Genomic DNA, 17261 nt, shown 5'->3' on the forward strand with positions numbered 1-17261 from the left:
ACCTCCACGGCTGTGTGAAGAATCTTGTTATGAATGGTCTGTGTCACCATTAAGAAAAAGAGGTCGGAATAGGCCAATAGATATGTGGACTGTTCCCTGGACCAAGTGCCTTTTCTTCTTTAAGTTCTCAAGAGCTTTTAACCTGGCTCAAAGTTGTCACCTGAATTAGCCAGACGTTTAACCAAGAATCAATGTGAAGTGTAGGTGGGTTCCTATGAGGCAAGACACAGTGATAACAGCAAAAACCTTTATTGAACTACGTAACTGGGAAACAGAGGCAAAGCAACTGCTTATATAACATTTCTGAAAGCCTGGGCCACTCCCACTCCCAACGTGATTGGCTGTCTAAACTTCCAAACTGCGAATCACGACTCAGAGTTCAAGGGCCAATGGCAGAGGCCCAAATCCCGAAATGTTCTGTGTATCGAATCGGAACACAGGAGCTCAGAATCCCTAGTCCAGACTCAAGCTCAGGCAAACACAGACCACTGAATACATAAGACAATCACAGTCACTCAATCCTTTGAAAAAATAAGACTTGCCCCAAAATGGCAAGTAGACATTCTGTTCTGGCAATTGTAGCCTTGGTTTAAGGAGCCATTTGGTGCCTATCTGAGTTTCTAACACAGCCGAGGGTCATTCCCTGGGTCTCAGAAGAGCGCCGCAGAGTCCTTTCTGCTCTTCCTTAGGCCTGGGTGCTCACAGCTAGCTCTTCCTGTTTTCCAGGTTTCAACTTCACCAAAGAGTCCATGAGCACACCTAGCCAGAGTGCTGAGACTTACCACTACATCGCAGAAACTCTGAAGTTTGCCAACGGCCAGAGAGTAAAAGTGGACGACCCACTTTTTTCCCGAACTGGAGAGGTGGGTGATCTGGGAGCCTGTCGCTCTTCATCCTTTTTAAAAGCTTTGTTGCCTTATTTTTTTTGGGGGGGGGAATCTATAGTGCCCCCCCTTTCAATGGTTCCAGATAATCATTAATATATATATATGTACATCTAGAGCAGCCTTGGTCAACCTGGTGCCCCCCAGATGTTTTGGACTACAACTCCCATCTGCTGATGGTTGATGAGGATTGTAGTCTGAAAGGAATCAGATAAGAACAGGGATATTTTTCAGCTGGAATTTACCGGAACTCAGCTACGGCACCTCTCAGGTGGGCTCCATTGCCATTGTAAGAGAACAAGGAAAGAGTTCGTGGTGTGTCCTGGCACATCTTTCTTCTAGAAAAAAGCACTGGATAAGAATGTAAGGAACTCTGGAGCTTCATGCCACCCTCATTTAGCATGGATAAATGAGTCTCTTGATGCTTCCAAAAGACAAGGTTTGGGGCTTTGGTTTTGTCTGGACCGCAAGGGGAGGGAGTTTTGCAAATTTGGACAGAGTTGAGGGGCAGCTGCTGTGGAGAGAAGACAAGAGGGGGAAACTCTCTTCTTTGCTCATAATTGCAGAGCTGTGCAGGCAGCTGACGCCTCAGCATTCTGTCATCATGAAGACCAAATATTCTAGTTATCATAAAATTGAGATCAAGCAGGTGCCTTCACTGTACTCTTTTTGGAGCCTGGTAAGAACGTTCTTGTTTAGGTGAGCCTACCCAGAGGCTTGGAAAGTTGAGGTAATGTTAACCTGTTTTAGCATTTTAACTTTTGTTTTTACAATCAAACCGTGTGTACGTACAGTATATATAATAATAGAATCAAGACATTTTCCGTTTCAGCAATTCAATTTCACAATCTGATTTCTGATATAGAATAGCTTTCAATCGTTTTGCCTGTTAGGATGTGAATCGAAGCTAGGAGAGGATATATTTATGAGCTGTTATCCTTCCTTCCTCACGTTTGTGAGTTCAGCATCGTGCCATCCCTTTACAGCTTAAAACAGAAAGCTTAGATAGGCTAGTTTCATCCAATACAGGTTGCTTTGAGGCAGACTGGATTCTCCTGTTATTTCCCTCTTTCCTCACCCTTAGAACAATAACCACACACACAAGTCTTGTTAAAATAAACTCACCATTTACTCACTCAGAATACTTGCTGAAAAGTAACTGGCACAGCAGCTTTGTTCAGGCGGGCTTAAAGTGGTCATTTGATTACAAAGGCATACTTAAGTCTAGCTCATGGGTTGGCAGACTAAGGCTCGGGGGCCAAATCCAGCCCAATTGCCTTCTAAATCCAGCCCGTGGACGGTCCGGGAATCAGCATGTTTTTACATGAGTAGAATGTGTGCTTTTATTTAAAATGCATCTCTGAGTTATTTGTGAGGCATAGGAATTTGTTCATATTTTCCCCCAAAATATAGTCCGGCCCCTCACAAAGTCTGAGGGACAGTGGACTGGCCCCCTGCTGAAAAAATTTGCTGACCCCAGGCATAGGGTGCTGGGGATGAGTTTATGGAAGAGGGGGGGGGGGCAATGGTTTGAAAAGGTTTGGGAGTCAGCGGGCGAGACAGGTAAATAGCTGCCCTCTGCAGCTGAAGATAAGCACTGCAAGACGTTGCATCCTGCAGTTTACATTCCTATCCCACGGAGCCCAGCTTTGACTTTTCCAGAGGGCACCATTCCTCCTTTGCGGCTGAGGTTATCAGGACCTGCCTCACTGAGATGTGCTGTGTTTTTTAGGATGTCTTGAGCGAGCTGATCTCGGACTCCTTTGCTAGCCAAGTCAGGCAGCAGATTGATGAGCGGGGAGACCACCCAGCATCCCACTACGACTCTGCCCGGGTGGGAAGGACCTCGTTTGGCACTTCCCACGTTTCCGTCCTGGCTGAAGATGGGAGCGCCGTGTCAGCCACCAGCACCATTAACTACCCGTAAGTAGGAGCGGGTGAGCCCCAAGGGCAAAGGCGGGACAGAAGCTTCTTCTGTGCTTTCTCCCAAAGCACATAGCTGTCAACCGTCCCTTATTTGGCGGGAAAGTCCCTTATCCCAGCACTATGTCCCGCTGCTGTCCCTTATTGATGATGTCCCTTAAATTTCCCGGGTTTCAAAGGAAGCAGCTCCTCTCCCTCCCTCCCTGCCGACCAGGGAGGAGGGAGGCTCCAACTGTGTTGCTTGGCTGTGTTGCTCACCCAATAAGGAGTCTAAGAATGACTGGGGGGTGGAGCTTGCATGCCTTGTGCCAATCAAATCGGCCGCGTTGCCTGGGGACTCGCCTTTGCTCAGCACTTCCCAGCGGAGAGCTGACGGTGGTTTTCCTTGCTGCATCCCCTTTGCTGGGTTGCTGCGCTGTGGGAACCACCGCTTGAGGCTTTGTTTGGCTGCTGGCTGGGCTTTCTGCCTTTGGCTCAGAGGGGCTCAGAGGTTGAACACACCTGTGCTCCGAAAATCCCTTATTTTGGCTGCTGATCCCTTATTTTCGAGGCTGCTGGTCCCTTATTTTCAAATCTGTAAGTTGACAGCTATGCCAAAGCAGGGCCTCCAGACAGCCGCCTTTATTGCAATAATTTTATGCGCTGGGAGTTTCTCCATCTGAAACCCTGGAGAGCCATTGCTGCCAGTGCAGTGCATGGAGCTAGATGGATCAACAGTTTGACTATGTGCTTCCTATTTAAATCAGACCTTAATTCAGAGCCACCTGGTTGGCCACTGTAAGAAGAAGATGCTAGATTACATTAGTGTAGCCAGGATATTTTTTTGGGGGGGCAGGATTTTTTTTAAGGGGGAAGAACCTTAAATTTGTATTGATTTTTATTGATATAGGGGGCAGCCCCCCCTTGCTTATGCCCATGCTGGACTAGATGGGCCTTTGGCTTGATCCTTCATGCAAGCTCTCCGTGTGCCCTGAGGACTAGAATCTTGTTTTAATTTTAGGGGAAGGGCCCTAGCTCAGCGGCAGAGCATTTGCACAAAAAGGCCCCAGGTCCAATCCCCAGCCATATTTCCAGGCAGGGCTGGGGAGAGACCCCCTGTCTGAAATGCTGAATAACCATTGCTGCCGGTCAGTGTTGGGAATATGGAGTTAGATGGACCAATGGTCTGACTCAAAATAAGGCATGTTCCAACTGCTGGGCTGTGGGAGGCAGAGAGCGGGATGCCTTCTCCATGGTTCCTGGCCCTCTTGCAGGGACAGAGGTCTGGCAATCTTCCTGTTTTAATTCCTACCGAAGGATAAGAAAATATTTTTATTAACAATTTCAACATACAAACTATCAAAACGTATCATATTCATTATTATTTTTCCCCTCCCCCCTTCAAACCATAGCTGTCAACGTTACCCTTTTCTTAAGGGAAATTCCTTTATTCCAAATAGGATTCCTCACAAGAAAAGGGAAAAGTTGACAGTTATGCTTCAAACCCTCTGCCCCCCCGACTTCCCTCAGCTCCTCTCTCTGATTTCTCAGCACATATTGTTCTCTGCATGTTATAAAATTATACATATCCTTACGTTATCTATCTGTCATGTTATCAACCAATAAATTTGTGTATGTTTATTCAAAATCTGCCAAGGAGTCCAGTTCATTTTGTTGTCTTTTTAGATAATTTGTAAAAGGCTCCAGTTCTTCCTTAAAGTCACAGTTGTCCCGCAGTTTGTATGTCAATTTAGCCAGTTCTGCATAACTCATCAATTTTTCTTGCCACTGAGAACTGTGTCCCTTCTGATGATGCCCTCAAACCTCTTCTCTCCCCATGCTCAGGTTTGGCTCCATGGTGTATTCGCCACAGACTGGGATCATCTTAAACAATGAACTCGCTGACTTTTGCATGAAGAAGTCAAGTGACAGGATCTCACCAGGTGAGCTCCACCTCTGCTGGGAAAGCCCATTGCAAGCACAAATGCTGGGCAGGAGGGAATGCATTGATAATAATAATAATAATAATAATAATAATAATAATAATAATAATAATAATAATTTATTATTTATTATTTATACCCCGCCCATCTGGCTGAGTTTCCCCAGCCACTCTGGGTGGCTCCCAATCGAGTGTTAAAAACAATACAGCATTAAATAATAAAAGCTTCACTAAACAGGGCTGCCTTCAGATGTCTTTTAAAGATAGGATAGCTGCTTATTTCCTTCACATCTGAAGGGAGGGCGTTCTACAGGGCGGGCGCCACTACCAAGAAGGCCCTCTGTCTGGTTCCCTGTAACCTCACTTCTCACAATAGGGGAACTGCCAGAAGGCCCTCGGTGCTGGATCTCAGTGTCCGGGCTGAACAAAGGGGGTGGAGACGCTCCTTCAGGTATACAGGACTGAGGCTGTTTAGGACTTTAAAGGTCAGCACCAACACTTCGAATTGTGCTCGGAAACGTACTGGGAGCCAATGCAGATCTCTCAGGACCGGTGTTATGTGGTCCTGGTGGCCACTCCCAGTCACGAGTCTAGGTGCCGCATTCTGGATTAATCGCAGGATGGATGGATGGATAGATGAATGGATGATAGAAGAGTCCTAATGGGGGTTGATTGGATTCCAGGACACCTCACCCACACCCTGAAGAAAAAGGAGATCAAATTGGCTGTGGGTCTTCTTTCGGCTCATTAACCTGAAGGCGCAAAGATTTCTCTCCAACAATAAGGAGAGAGAGAGAAAAAAATAATTATTGAGAATTATAGGGACAGAACTACCTAAATTGTATAGAAATTTATTCATGTATGCTACTTGCTACTTGCCCAGAAATGGAAAGAAGAAGTCCCAGCAAAGGAAGAATGCATACAAAAACTTATGGAATATGCAGAAATGGTGAAACTTACCAGGAGAATAATAAATCAAGATAGCAAACTTTTTAAAATAAAAGAATGGAAATGGTTTGTTGAAAATTTACAGATAAATTGTAAGCAGATAAAAACACTGGCAGGGTTATTGTAATAACCTGCAGTTACGTAAGAGTATACAGTGGTACCTCAGGTTAAGTACTTAATTCGTTCCGGAGGTCCGATCTTAACCCGAAACTGTTCTTAACCTGAAGCACCACTTTAGCTAATGGGGCCTCCTGCTGCTGCCGCGCCGCCAGAGCACAATTTCTGTTCTCATCCTGAAGCGAAGTTCTTAACCCGAGGTACTATTTCTGGGTTAGCGGAGTCTGTAACCTGAAGCGTATGTAACCTGAGGTACCACTGTATATTTAAAGAAGATAAATAAATAAGTTAACTTAATTTGGATATGCAGAAGATATTAAAAATAAATTTAAGGAACTGCAGAAAGCGGGGGAAGGAAGTCAAGTTTTGGAATGTAAAAATGATTGTAAAATCAGTGAAATGTATATATCTGAAAAGCATAAATAAAATTTAGAGAGAGAGAGAGAGAGAGAGAGAGAGAGAGAGAGAGAGAGAGAGAGAGAAATAATAATATCCAAATGCACAAAGTGAGGTTTTTCCTCTCCATTTTAAAAGTGACTGTATAGGTTGCTCACCCTCCCATTTCTTGGTGCCCCCACCTATAGGAGAGATACCCCCTTCTTCCATGACACCATCCATCCTCATTTCCCGCGATGGGCAGTCGAAGCTGGTGGTCGGAGGGTCAGGCGGGCAACTCATTATCCCTGCTGTCGCGCTGGTAAGTTGACAAAAACACTGGATTCCTGGCTTTAGCATGGAGAGCTGAAGCTGCACAGTTAACACCTGTGAAATCTGTCCTTTTGCTTTCTGATTTGTCCTGGGGGAAATGGCTTAAGTTTTGTTCTGAAAAGGTAGACTGCCTCAGGACTTGGAGGCTTGATTGAACTCTCGTGGTCAGCATCTCTTGCTATTTATTTGTTCACTTATTTGTTTATTGCATTTATAACACACCCTTTTCTCCAAGGAGCTGAAGGTGGCATATATGGTTCACCTCCCACCCCCGCCATTTTATCCTCACAACAACCCAGTGAGGTAGGATGGGCTGAGAGGGGCAGTTACTGTCCCAAGGTCACCCTAGTGAGCTTCATGGCCGAGTCGGGATTCGAAACCTGGTCTCTCCCAGGTGCTGGTGCCACACAATAGTAATAATAATAATAATAATAATAATAATAATAATAATAATAATAAATTGTTGTTGTTATTATTATTATTTATTATTTTTATTATTATTATTTATACCCCGCCCATCTGGCTGAGTTTGCAAGCCACTCTGGGCGGCTCCCAATCAAGTATTAAAAACAATACAGCGTTAAATATTAAAAACTTCCCTGAACAGGGCCGCCTTCAGATGTCTTTTAAAGATAGCATAGCTACTTATTTCCTTCACATCTGAAGGGAGGGTGTTCCACAGGGTGGGCGCCACTACCGAGAAGGCCCTCTGTCTGGTTCCCTGTAACCTCACTTCTTGCAATGAGGGAACCGCCAGAAGGCCCTCGGCGCTGGATCTCAGTGTCCCGGCTGAACGATGGGGGCGGAGACGCTCCTTCAGGTATACAGGACCGAGGCCATTTAGGGCTTTAAAGACCAGCACCAACACTTTGAATTGTGCTCGGAAACGTACTGGGAGTCAATGCAGATCTCCCAGAACCGGTGTTATGTGGTCCCAGCGGCCACTCCCAGTCACCAGTCTAGCTGCCGCATTCTGGATTAATTGCAGTTTCCGGGTCACCTTCAAAGGTAGCCCCACGTAGAGCGCGTTGCAGTAGTCCAAGCGGGAGATAACTACACCACTACACCACACTGTCTGCCTGCTGCGAGACTTCTCTTCCATGAACATGTCTAAAGCCAGGATGCTCCTTCTCTTGCAGACCATCGCTAACAAGCTGTTTTTTGGGTATGATGTGGACAAAGCTATCAAGGCACCGATTCTCTACGTGAACAGCAGCTACGGCATCGAAGTAGAGAAATCCTTTGACAAGGTGAGACGTGTGAGCAGCTCTCTGAGGTCTCAAGGGGAGCCATGAGACAGAGGCGTGCCTCCAACATGTCCCAGAAGAAAACTGGCACACAGGTCTTTGGGGGCTGTGATGTCACAAGAGAGCATGGTTCCCCCCAAAAAATGGGGCATCCCTATTAAATCGGGACAGTTGAGGGGTATGTCAGTGATTGCCACAAGTCCTGCAGCGTGCAAAACATAAAGTGACAGCCCTGTGCCAGTTTTGCTGGACTACAAATCCCATCAGCCCCAGCAAGCACAACTAGGCTCTCATCACCTCCTGTGTCATATGACCAGTCTGGCTGGGGCTGATGGGAGTTCTAGCTCCTGGGGGAGCCTGCTGTATGGGTTCAATCCCCGATGGCAGCATCTCTAGGAAAGGCTGGGAATGGCTCCTGGGCATGAAATCTTGGGAGAGTCACTGCTTCCAGTTGGCAGCAACAATACTGAGCTAGACGGTGTTAGAATTCCTGCTCCATGATTGCAGTCATGGGATTGTTGTCCATGACATGACGGTATATGTTTTGACTCCACAGAGTGGGAAGTGACAGAGACAGGATGTTTGTGTTACTGTGTTCCATGAAGTGGGACTCTTGTCCTTTGCTCTTTCTCTTTGCTATCTGATGCTAGAGAGAGAGGGAGCCATGTTGCAGTGCAAATGTAAATACTTTATGTAAATAAAGTAGATTAGCCAAAATGCTGAGCTGCTGAGGTCTGTCATGCAAGCTGCGAAGACTCTGCGGATCCCTAAGTGTGCTGGTGTCTGTTGGCATCAGTCGCTGTGATGTTCGGGCTGAAGAAAGCTTTTGAAGCTCCCAAATGATTGACCAGGAGGGAGAGAACATGCCAGTTGGGCATGTGTCTCTGCCAGGGTCCTACTCGAGTGTAGGACGAGCTCCTGACAGACAGACCACTAATTTGGCTTTGCCTAAGGAAGCTTCCTATGTTCAGAGTGATGCCTGTATTTCCTCTACCCTCCTCCCCTCTTCTTTTCCTTGCAGAGTGTTGAGGCGGCACTGAAGCAAAAGGGCCACGCGGTGAAGACGATACAATGGAGCCTGAACGTGGTGCAAGCTGTTTCTAAGGACGGCCCCTGCCTCTTCCCCTACTCGGATCTAAGGAAAAATGGCCAAGCCTCTGGCTATTAGTAGCTCAGCTGCTATTTGGCCTGAGGCAAAGCCAGAGGGCCTGGAGGACCTGTCTGCCTGCGTACCTGCCTGCCCCTCTGCACTCTCTCAGAGCAGCTGCTACAGCTTTGCAGCCACTTCTGGGTCTGAAAAAAACATGAACTTGTTGCAGCTGGATCCCTCCATCACATATTTCTTTTTCTCGGGGAGAGAGGCAGACAGACAGACAGACAGACAGAGAGTGAGAGGTGTTTACAAGAGCAATGCTATACTGTGGAAGAACTGAGCCAAAAACCAGCCCTTGCTTTTGCTGCAGCCTGAGAGTGCAGGACAGACCTTTGCCTCTCTCACCAGCTCCTAGCACCTTCTGTCCAGGCTATGCGTTGAGATCCAAGGAAGATGGGCAGCCTCGCAGGGAAGAGAAGCTGGCATGAGTGTGTGGCAGACAAGAGAAAACCATTTGCCAGCATTTGCCGCTCTGTGAAAGATCTGGGTTGTGGTGGCAGCAGCAGCTGGTGGCAAAGGACCTGCCTGAGGATATTTTCTGCAGGCAGGCATGCAGGCATGCAGGCCATGAGTCCCTTCCCCGGATAATGTGATGGTTCTGGCTCCTCAGAGGAGGAGCCAGCCTGCAGATTTCATGATGCCGGAGGCTGCAAAGTGCTGGGGACGAAGCTTGCCTCATCGGTCCACAGCCAGAAAATGAAAAACGCCTCTTTGACCCTTTGGCAGCAAACTCCCAAGAGCGGACACTTGGTAGACTCTTTCCCTGCATGGGATCACAAGTGCCCCTGGTGAAGAGAGAGCTGCTCAATGCAACAGCTAGAGCAGGCAAGATCAGCAGCTCCAAATTGTGTTTGTGTTTAGGTGTGTGTGTGCAGAGGGCATTGTTGATGCCAAGCCAGGAGCTTCATTCAGCAAAAGGACAGCTGCGCAGGATTTGTGTTTTCTTCTTCGTGCAAGTTTGACATGCAGAGTTCTATATTTTTTAATAAATGAATTGTCTCCTTTTATATACAGTCCAAATCTCTGGGTTCCTCGCTCAAGCTCTTACCTGCCCCCTGCCCCAATTTTACCACTCCCACATCTGGACTTACTGTAGACCAAGAGGGACTGGAGTGAGAGGGCACCCTCCTCGCTTGGGTTCAATTTTGCTGTTTCTGAAACTGCTGCTGATAAGGTGTCAGGCTTCAGGGACTTGGCTCCCTCCCCTGCCCCCCTTTGGCAGTAGATAAGCAGAACAAAAAGAAAGGAATCTCTTACCAGTTAGAGATTTTAATGAACACAGGGAGAGAACAACGCATCTATTCTTCGGAATGAAGGTGCTCCCAATTAAGGTTTTCACCCACTTCTCCCCTGGTCATCCATGTCACTTCCGCGTCCTGCAAACTGATCTCGCAACCACTGTGCCTTATGTGCGGCCAGCTTATCTGGCCTCCTTGGCCTTGGGCTGATCAGATGGAAGCTTTCCAGGAACATTGAGTTTGTTAACTCTCTCTCTCCCAGTTCTTCCTCTCCTAACGGTTCACCCCCCAGTTCTTCCCAACTTCTGTCTTCTGAACTATGTCCCTCTGCAAACCACTGCTCCAAATCTATACTATCCCACTGCTCCTGGGAAGATTCAGGATCCTAATTAGGAGCAGGGGGAGGGAGAGGCTCCCATGATTCCTCCTCAGGGCCACACAGTCCGTGACAAGGATGGAGAGAGGGGCGTTTCTCAAACTGATGGGGGGGCCATCATAGGCCATTTCTTCTGGCTTTGATGCATACACCTTCTGATGCAGCAAAATACGTACTAAAACATTCAGTGTTTAACTGTGAGCCACCCCAGGTGTAGTGAGGCCATTCTTTCTTCAGGCGTTAAACTGAGACCCGGCTAACCTTAAAAGCTTTCACCATCTTTACACAAACCTTCATTATTAAAGTCAAAAAATGGTTTTCAGCTGAGTTGCCCACAGTGTTCCAGCTCTCTAGTTGACAGTCCCAGTCCCAGTAAAAACCAAAACCTTCTTCACAATGCTCTTGGCTTTGATGGGCCTCTTTAAGTTTTCCCAAATGAAACAGCTGTTGCTGTTTCTGCAGTCTTATTTTTTTATAGAACAGTAGAAGGAGAACAGACACTTGGGACTAAAGAAAAGAAAAGAAAATTCCAAGTAAAATATTCATTTTTATTGTTAGAAGTTTGGCCAAAGACAACTTGTCATCCTCCTCCAGATGACTTTGCAAGGGGGCAGGATCTAACCCTTTGGCATTGTCAACATCCCCAGATATTCCCACTGGGGAAAAATCCACATATAAAGGCATTTTGGTCTGAAAGCTGTAACCGGCCAACACTAAGAACAAAACAACATTTTACTAAATGTGGTGGACTAAGATTATACCTGAGAACCAGTTAAAAAAATTTTAATTACCCTAATTTTTTAAAAAACCCTGATGTTTGACAGAGTGTTTACTTCCTGAACCAGCAGCTGAAGATTCTCTCCACTTCTGTTAATGCCTTTCAGTTTCTGAACGCATCAAAATCCACCACAGTCCAATGACCGCTCAGTCAACTCGGGCAGACCAGTTTAAATGCTGTTTCTTGTAAGATGGGAGATGTTGTAGCTGAGGTGACTGTTCTCATCGCAATCCTTTCCCCCCTTTACTCCTAAGTTAATCAGAAAGTCCCTCAAATCCATCCTATTTATTTGGTGACAATATCTGACAGGCCAGAAAAGAGGTTCATTGTGGTGATGAGAAGGAGGAAGGAGATAACCCTCGCTGCCTCTCATAGATCTTTCCTCAAGTGAACCATTTCAGACCAGGGCAATTCTCAGAACATCATCCTCATGCAAGCAGGCCCTTTCGTGGTGGCTTTCTCCATTCGCCATAACCAATATATGAATTTCCTCTAATGCCATGATGACTGGGGCAGTATAGACCAATGGTTGGAGGTACTTCCTGGTTTCTGAAACATCTCAGAGGCATGGGATTTGCTGTTGATGTGTGATCCACCACAACACAGTACAGGTGGACTTGTTTCAGTGGGTCGCCAGAAGAAACTGATCAATCTGCAATTATGTCCGTGATCCGTCCACACTTGGAGCCAGTTTAGTATCCTGCAGGGACTCCCCCCTTCCGAGAGTCTGAGGCAGCTGACCAGCCTTCTTCTGTCCGCAGGATAGCCTGGACCACAGCTCCCCTGCTGGTCCTCTGAATCTCGTGTCCTCTCTTCTTCAATCCATCTTCTATTTCCTGGACACAGAAAGCAGATAAACACACTCACCAAGAATCTGATTTGACTCCTCTCCCCCTTCCCCACCCAGCAGCCCTCTCTGTTGCCGGCAGTGGCTGAGCCTTGCCTTCCTCAAGACGGCAACCTCCAGATGTTCTGGACTACAACTCGGAATCACAAGGCCATGCTGGCCAGCAGGGGATGATGGGAGTTGTAGTCAGGAACACTTGAAGGGCACAAGGTTGCGGAATGCAAGGCTAGCAGGTGCCTCTGTGGTCAGAGAGCCCTCACTCTCACCCTAGGTGTGCAAGAGGACCTCCCTCAGCTCTAGTCAAGAGGGTCTCAAGTGTGGGGGGTGGCAGGGGCAAGGGGTGGCCTGCTTAGGACCTTGGAGAGGACCAGCCAGGCAGTGCTGGGCTGGCACTTTTTGACTTCTGTGCAATGCACATACAGTGGTGCCCCACAAGACGAATGCCTCGCAAGACGGAAAACTTGCTAGATGAAAGAGTTTTCCGTTTTGGAGGTGCTTCGCAAAACAAATTTCCTATGGGCTTGCTTCGCAAGACGACAATGTCTTGCGAGTTCCTGCTGGTTTTTTCCCCTCCCCCCCCTTTTTCTAAGCCGCTAAGCCGCTTATCAGCTGATCCGATTAGCAGATAAGCCGCTAAAAGCCGCTAATAGCGCTAATCCACTAATCCTTCAATGGGCCTGCTTCGCAAGACGAAAAAACCGCTAGACGAAGAGAATCACAGAACGGATTCTTTTCGTCTTGCGAGGCACTACTGTACGTAATTTATTTATTCGACAAACTATAATGTAATTCAATATATTTTGTACAATAATAATGATAATAATTTATATATTTATCAACAAAAACCTCTAAGTGGTTCACATATAAAGCTCTTGACACTTGAGGTGTACGTTTTTAGGCCCTTCCTTGTTTTTATGGTTGCAAGCTGTTTTAAATTGTTTTAAATATTGTCTTTAATACTGTTGTCTGCTTTAGGACCTTATAGTGAAGAGCGGATAATAATAATAATAATAATAATAATAATAATAATAATAATAATAATAATAATACACAACAACATATTAATTAAAATATCAATAAAACCAGACTATAGATATATTGCTGATTTTATTTTGATACCTTTTCTGTCAATACGTTTTTGACACAAAATGTATCAAAATAAAACCAGCAATATAGATATAGATGCATAGTAAAATTGTATATTTGTGCATGTGAAATAGCCTCCTCCCCTGCACCCATCTTCCTGGGCATCTGGTAAAGGTAGATTGCCTTGGCCTGTGGAGGTTCGATGGCCTCTCAAAAAGACCTATAATCATCTAAGATGGTGGCCACCTCCAGATCTATACTGTTCATTCACTGTGCATGGTGTGAGCAAATGCACGCCGGCAAATGGGCAGGCCAGAATTGGGGTGTTGAATGGCAACCTTTACCTCTTACCTTAAACCTGCAACTACACTGCTATAGTCTGTGAATTTTCTTAAAGTGAGCAATATCTGGTCAGCCCTGAAAGCAGAAGCAGGCAAGGGCCGTCGTAGCAGCTTCAAGGTGGAGCGGCTGCTTTGAATGCAGAAGGTTCCCATTTCAATCTGCCGTCGCAGCATGTCCAGGTAAGGTCTGAGACTATCTCCTGTCTGAAACCGGTGCTGTCTATCAGTGTGTACAGTGCTGAGCGGGATGAACCCCAATGGCTGGACTCAATGGCCCAAGGCAGCTCCCTGAGCAGACCTGATGTTCTCAGTTCTTCATTCCCACCCTTCCCCGCTTCGAGGCACACCGACCTGCTCCACCTCATTCTCCAGGACGGTGAGGGAAGGGAAGAGCTGGTTATGGATGCGAGGCTCCTCCACCGCCTCCTTAATGTTGTAGCCGAACCAGAGGGAGCGGAGAATGGTCTGGATGAGGAGAAAAACAAGGCACCCCGTGTAGAGCACGAAGACACGCACAACCGTTCCTAGAATGTGGACTCAAAGCAGCTCTCTGCCCTGTGTGAGGCCCCTCCGAGTGTGGGAGACCCTCCCCTCATCCACCTCCACAACATGCCCAGCAAAGGCACTTCAAGATGGCCCCAACCAGGCCGACCAGGCTATTTCCTTTCCCACCCTCCATTTTGTTTTACTCCAAAGAGCTCAAAATGGCGCATCACCTTCTCCCTTGAGGGGGAATGGCCCCCCAAGCCACTCAGAGAACTTCATGGCCAGCTGGGGGCTGGAACTGAGACCTCACCAACTCCTAGCCTGACATCCTAATTACACTGGCTCTACCCTAAGGCAATCAAGCCTTCCCAGAGCCCTCCCAAAGAGCTGGAAGAAGAGGTGATTTTAATCGCTAATGCCTTGCACCATCATGAGAGACATGACCCCACCACCATCCCACGTCTCAATCCCCTTGGCTTCCAGACTAGGCCTCTTCTTCCTCTCATCCATAGTTCTGGGGCTGCAGGGTCTCCTCTGCTGTAGGCCTTGTGGCTGCGATGGACCGCCCAGGGTCCTCCCCTTGCTCCTAAACCTGTTTGGCTTCTCCTCAGCCAACCAACAACCTACCATTGCTGTTGCTGTGGTGATCTTTGTTCCTCCAGAAGCACCGACCACCATCCGGACCTTGTTCTCCTTATCCACTAGGATAGATGGACACATGGAAGAAAAAGGACGCTTCCCTGTCAGGGAGGTGAGCAGTTAGATGGGCATTCCCAGGCCTCGGCCTTGCTAAAAAGCCTGCTTACCCACCAGACCTTAGCAGGAAATCCAGAGGTAGAGGAGACTCGAAGCTGGTGTGGGTCAGAGGGGGTTCGCAGTGTCCTTTGGCCAAGGAAGAAGGGAGCTAAAGAATAAGCGGCCTGCCCTTTGGGCAGGACCACCAGCCAAGCTCTTGCCTAGAGAGTTGGCCAGAATGCAAAGCCCCCAAGAGAGACACCCCAGAGGCCTTACCTGGGGCGATGAAGTTCGCCACAGACGGGTGGACCCCAAAGCCGTTGACGATGTGTGGGGAGCTGAAGTCATCCATCTCATCATTGAACAGGATGCCGCTCACCGGAGAAAGGACATCTGAGCCAAAGCTGAGCCGGACAAGAAAGACAACGTCAGGTCCACTGGTGGTGGAAGCAGGAAACATGGGCTCCAGAAAGAGAGCTGCCTCAGACACAAGCTTGTGGCCAAGGAGAGCCTAAAGTGGTCTAAACCACTCAGCCTCTTGGGCTTGCCAATCAGAAGTTCAGCGGTTCGAATCTGCACGACGGGATCAGCTCCTGTTGCTCTGGCCCAGCTTTTGCCAACCTAGCAGTTCAAAAGCATGCCAGTACAAGTAGTTAAATAGGTACCACTGTGGCAGGAAGGTAAACGGTGTTTCTGTGCGCTCTTGTTTCCGTCACGGTGTTCCGTTGAACCAGAAGTGGTTTAGTCATGCTGGCCACATGACCTGGAAAGCTCTCTGTGGACAAACGCCGGCTCCCTTGGCCTAAAAGCGATATGAGTGCCGCAACCCCATAGTCGCCTGTGACTGGACTTAACCGCCCAGGGGTCCTTCTTACCTTACTAGCATCACCACCTCACAGCAGTTTGGGACACCTGCGCACAAAATGTGTGCTTCTGAGCAGCCCATGAGCCAAAGAGGTCCATGTGCCAGGGAAGTGGGCCTGCGTCTGGTCCATAGCTGTCAACGTTTCCATTTTTAAAGGGAAATTCCCTTATTCTGAATAGGATTCCTCGCAAGAAAAGGGAAAAGTTGACAGCTATGGTCTGGTCCCTCCTCTGGGCTCTTTGGCAGAGTCACCAAACCTGTAGGATGGTGCTTCCCAAACCTTTTCAGACCCCTCCCCCTTGTTTCCATAAACTTATCCCCAGCGCCCCCTACCCTCCGGCACTCCACTGCTGCCCTCTTGCCTCTTAGCCCCCTCCCTAGGTATTCAACCCACCCCCACCCGAGGGAGCAGCATTACACAATTTGGGAACCACTGCTCTAGAAGACGGAGGAACAGCCCATGGCAAGGAGGACTCCTTAGGTACCGTTCATGCCTGGTCTTCATTATCAGGTTATGCTGAGCTGACATAAACACATATCTCCAATGAAAATAGGGACGTCCTATTCCATAATAAGAATTTTATTATTTATACCCCGCTCATCTGACTGGGTTGCCCCAGCCACACTGGGCAGCTTCCAACACACATAAAACATAATAAAACATAAAATATTTTTAAAAACTTCACTATACACTGGTACCTTGATTTAAGAACAGCTTAGTTTATGAACAACTTGGATTAAGAACGTTGCAAACCCAGGAGTAGGTGTTTTGGTTTGTAAACTTTGCCTTGGAAGCAGAGTATGTTGAGTATGATCCATTTGTAAATTGAGTCCTCCGCTGCTATGGAAAAGCACGCTTTGGTTTAAGAACACTTTGTTTAAGAACGGATTTAGTTCGTAAACCAAGGTACCACTGTACAAGGCTGCCTTCAGAGGTCTTCTAAAGGTTGTATAGTTACTTAGCTCCTTAGCTTGGGGGTCACATAACTCCATGACCAATGAAAATAGGGATGGTCTACCATACCCAACAACATTTCTCTGATTAAAATTAGGGATGGCCTAAGGGAAAGCTGGACATTCTGGGATTAAATCAGAAACCGGAACGGCTTCTGTAAATCTGCGACTGTCCCTGGAAAATAGAGACACTTTGAGAGTCTGTAAACATTCATCCTTTCCAGCATCTCTAAGATAAACTATTCCTTCTTCTTCTTCTTTACATCATTGGATGCTTCCTGTTTTGTGTGCTACAAACATTCCTCCTGCATGGGAAAGGATTGGATGCTTAGAAAAAGAGGCTCCTATGTGCACCTGCAAACACTCAAGAGCCCATGAGAAGTTTTACAAAATGAACAGATGAAGCGTCTCTGTCCTTGGAAGCAGGTTTGCAGAGAGGGGAGGGAAACCTGGCTTTGGACTGAGGACCTGGGGGTCTGATTCTTCAGGAAAGTACAAATGGTTTGGGTTTGTTAGGTTGGGTTGGGTTTTCTCCACCACCAATATAACCCAGTGCTGACACCATGTGGAAAATGTTCCATCTGCAACTTCTGTTGGTGAAAGATGTAACGGCCAAGATTTTCCTCCAAAACCATAGAATCGTAGAATTGTAAC

The 17261-nt window shown here is 47.2% G+C and overlaps 2 protein-coding genes across 3 annotated transcripts in view; one reads left to right on the forward strand and one right to left on the reverse strand.

The window, feature by feature from the left end:
* Nucleotides 1–9908, forward strand: part of GGT5 (gamma-glutamyltransferase 5) — a 28567-nt gene extending 18659 nt beyond the window's left edge. Inside the window, exons 7-12 of the mRNA XM_081174948.1 lie at nt 727–863; nt 2617–2807; nt 4632–4729; nt 6378–6490; nt 7641–7751; nt 8770–9908. Of these exons, the coding sequence (XP_081031074.1) occupies nt 727–863; nt 2617–2807; nt 4632–4729; nt 6378–6490; nt 7641–7751; nt 8770–8916 (797 nt within the window). The 3' untranslated portion in view covers nt 8917–9908. The remainder of the gene's footprint in view (nt 1–726; nt 864–2616; nt 2808–4631; nt 4730–6377; nt 6491–7640; nt 7752–8769) is intronic.
* The window catches only part of GGT1 (gamma-glutamyltransferase 1), a 33258-nt gene continuing 25107 nt past the window's right edge, over nt 9111–17261 (reverse strand). For both annotated transcript variants that reach the window (XM_081174937.1, XM_081174936.1), the window contains exons 10-13: nt 15065–15192; nt 14681–14793; nt 13919–14032; nt 9111–12129 (exon numbers count right to left, since the gene is read on the reverse strand). In XM_081174937.1, the coding sequence (XP_081031063.1) occupies nt 11986–12129; nt 13919–14032; nt 14681–14793; nt 15065–15192 (499 nt within the window). In that variant the 3' untranslated portion in view covers nt 9111–11985. The remainder of the gene's footprint in view (nt 12130–13918; nt 14033–14680; nt 14794–15064; nt 15193–17261) is intronic.

This window comes from Podarcis bocagei (genome assembly GCF_964188305.1).
Source record: "Podarcis bocagei genome assembly, chromosome: 16".
Lineage (NCBI taxonomy): Eukaryota > Metazoa > Chordata > Lepidosauria > Squamata > Lacertidae > Podarcis > Podarcis bocagei.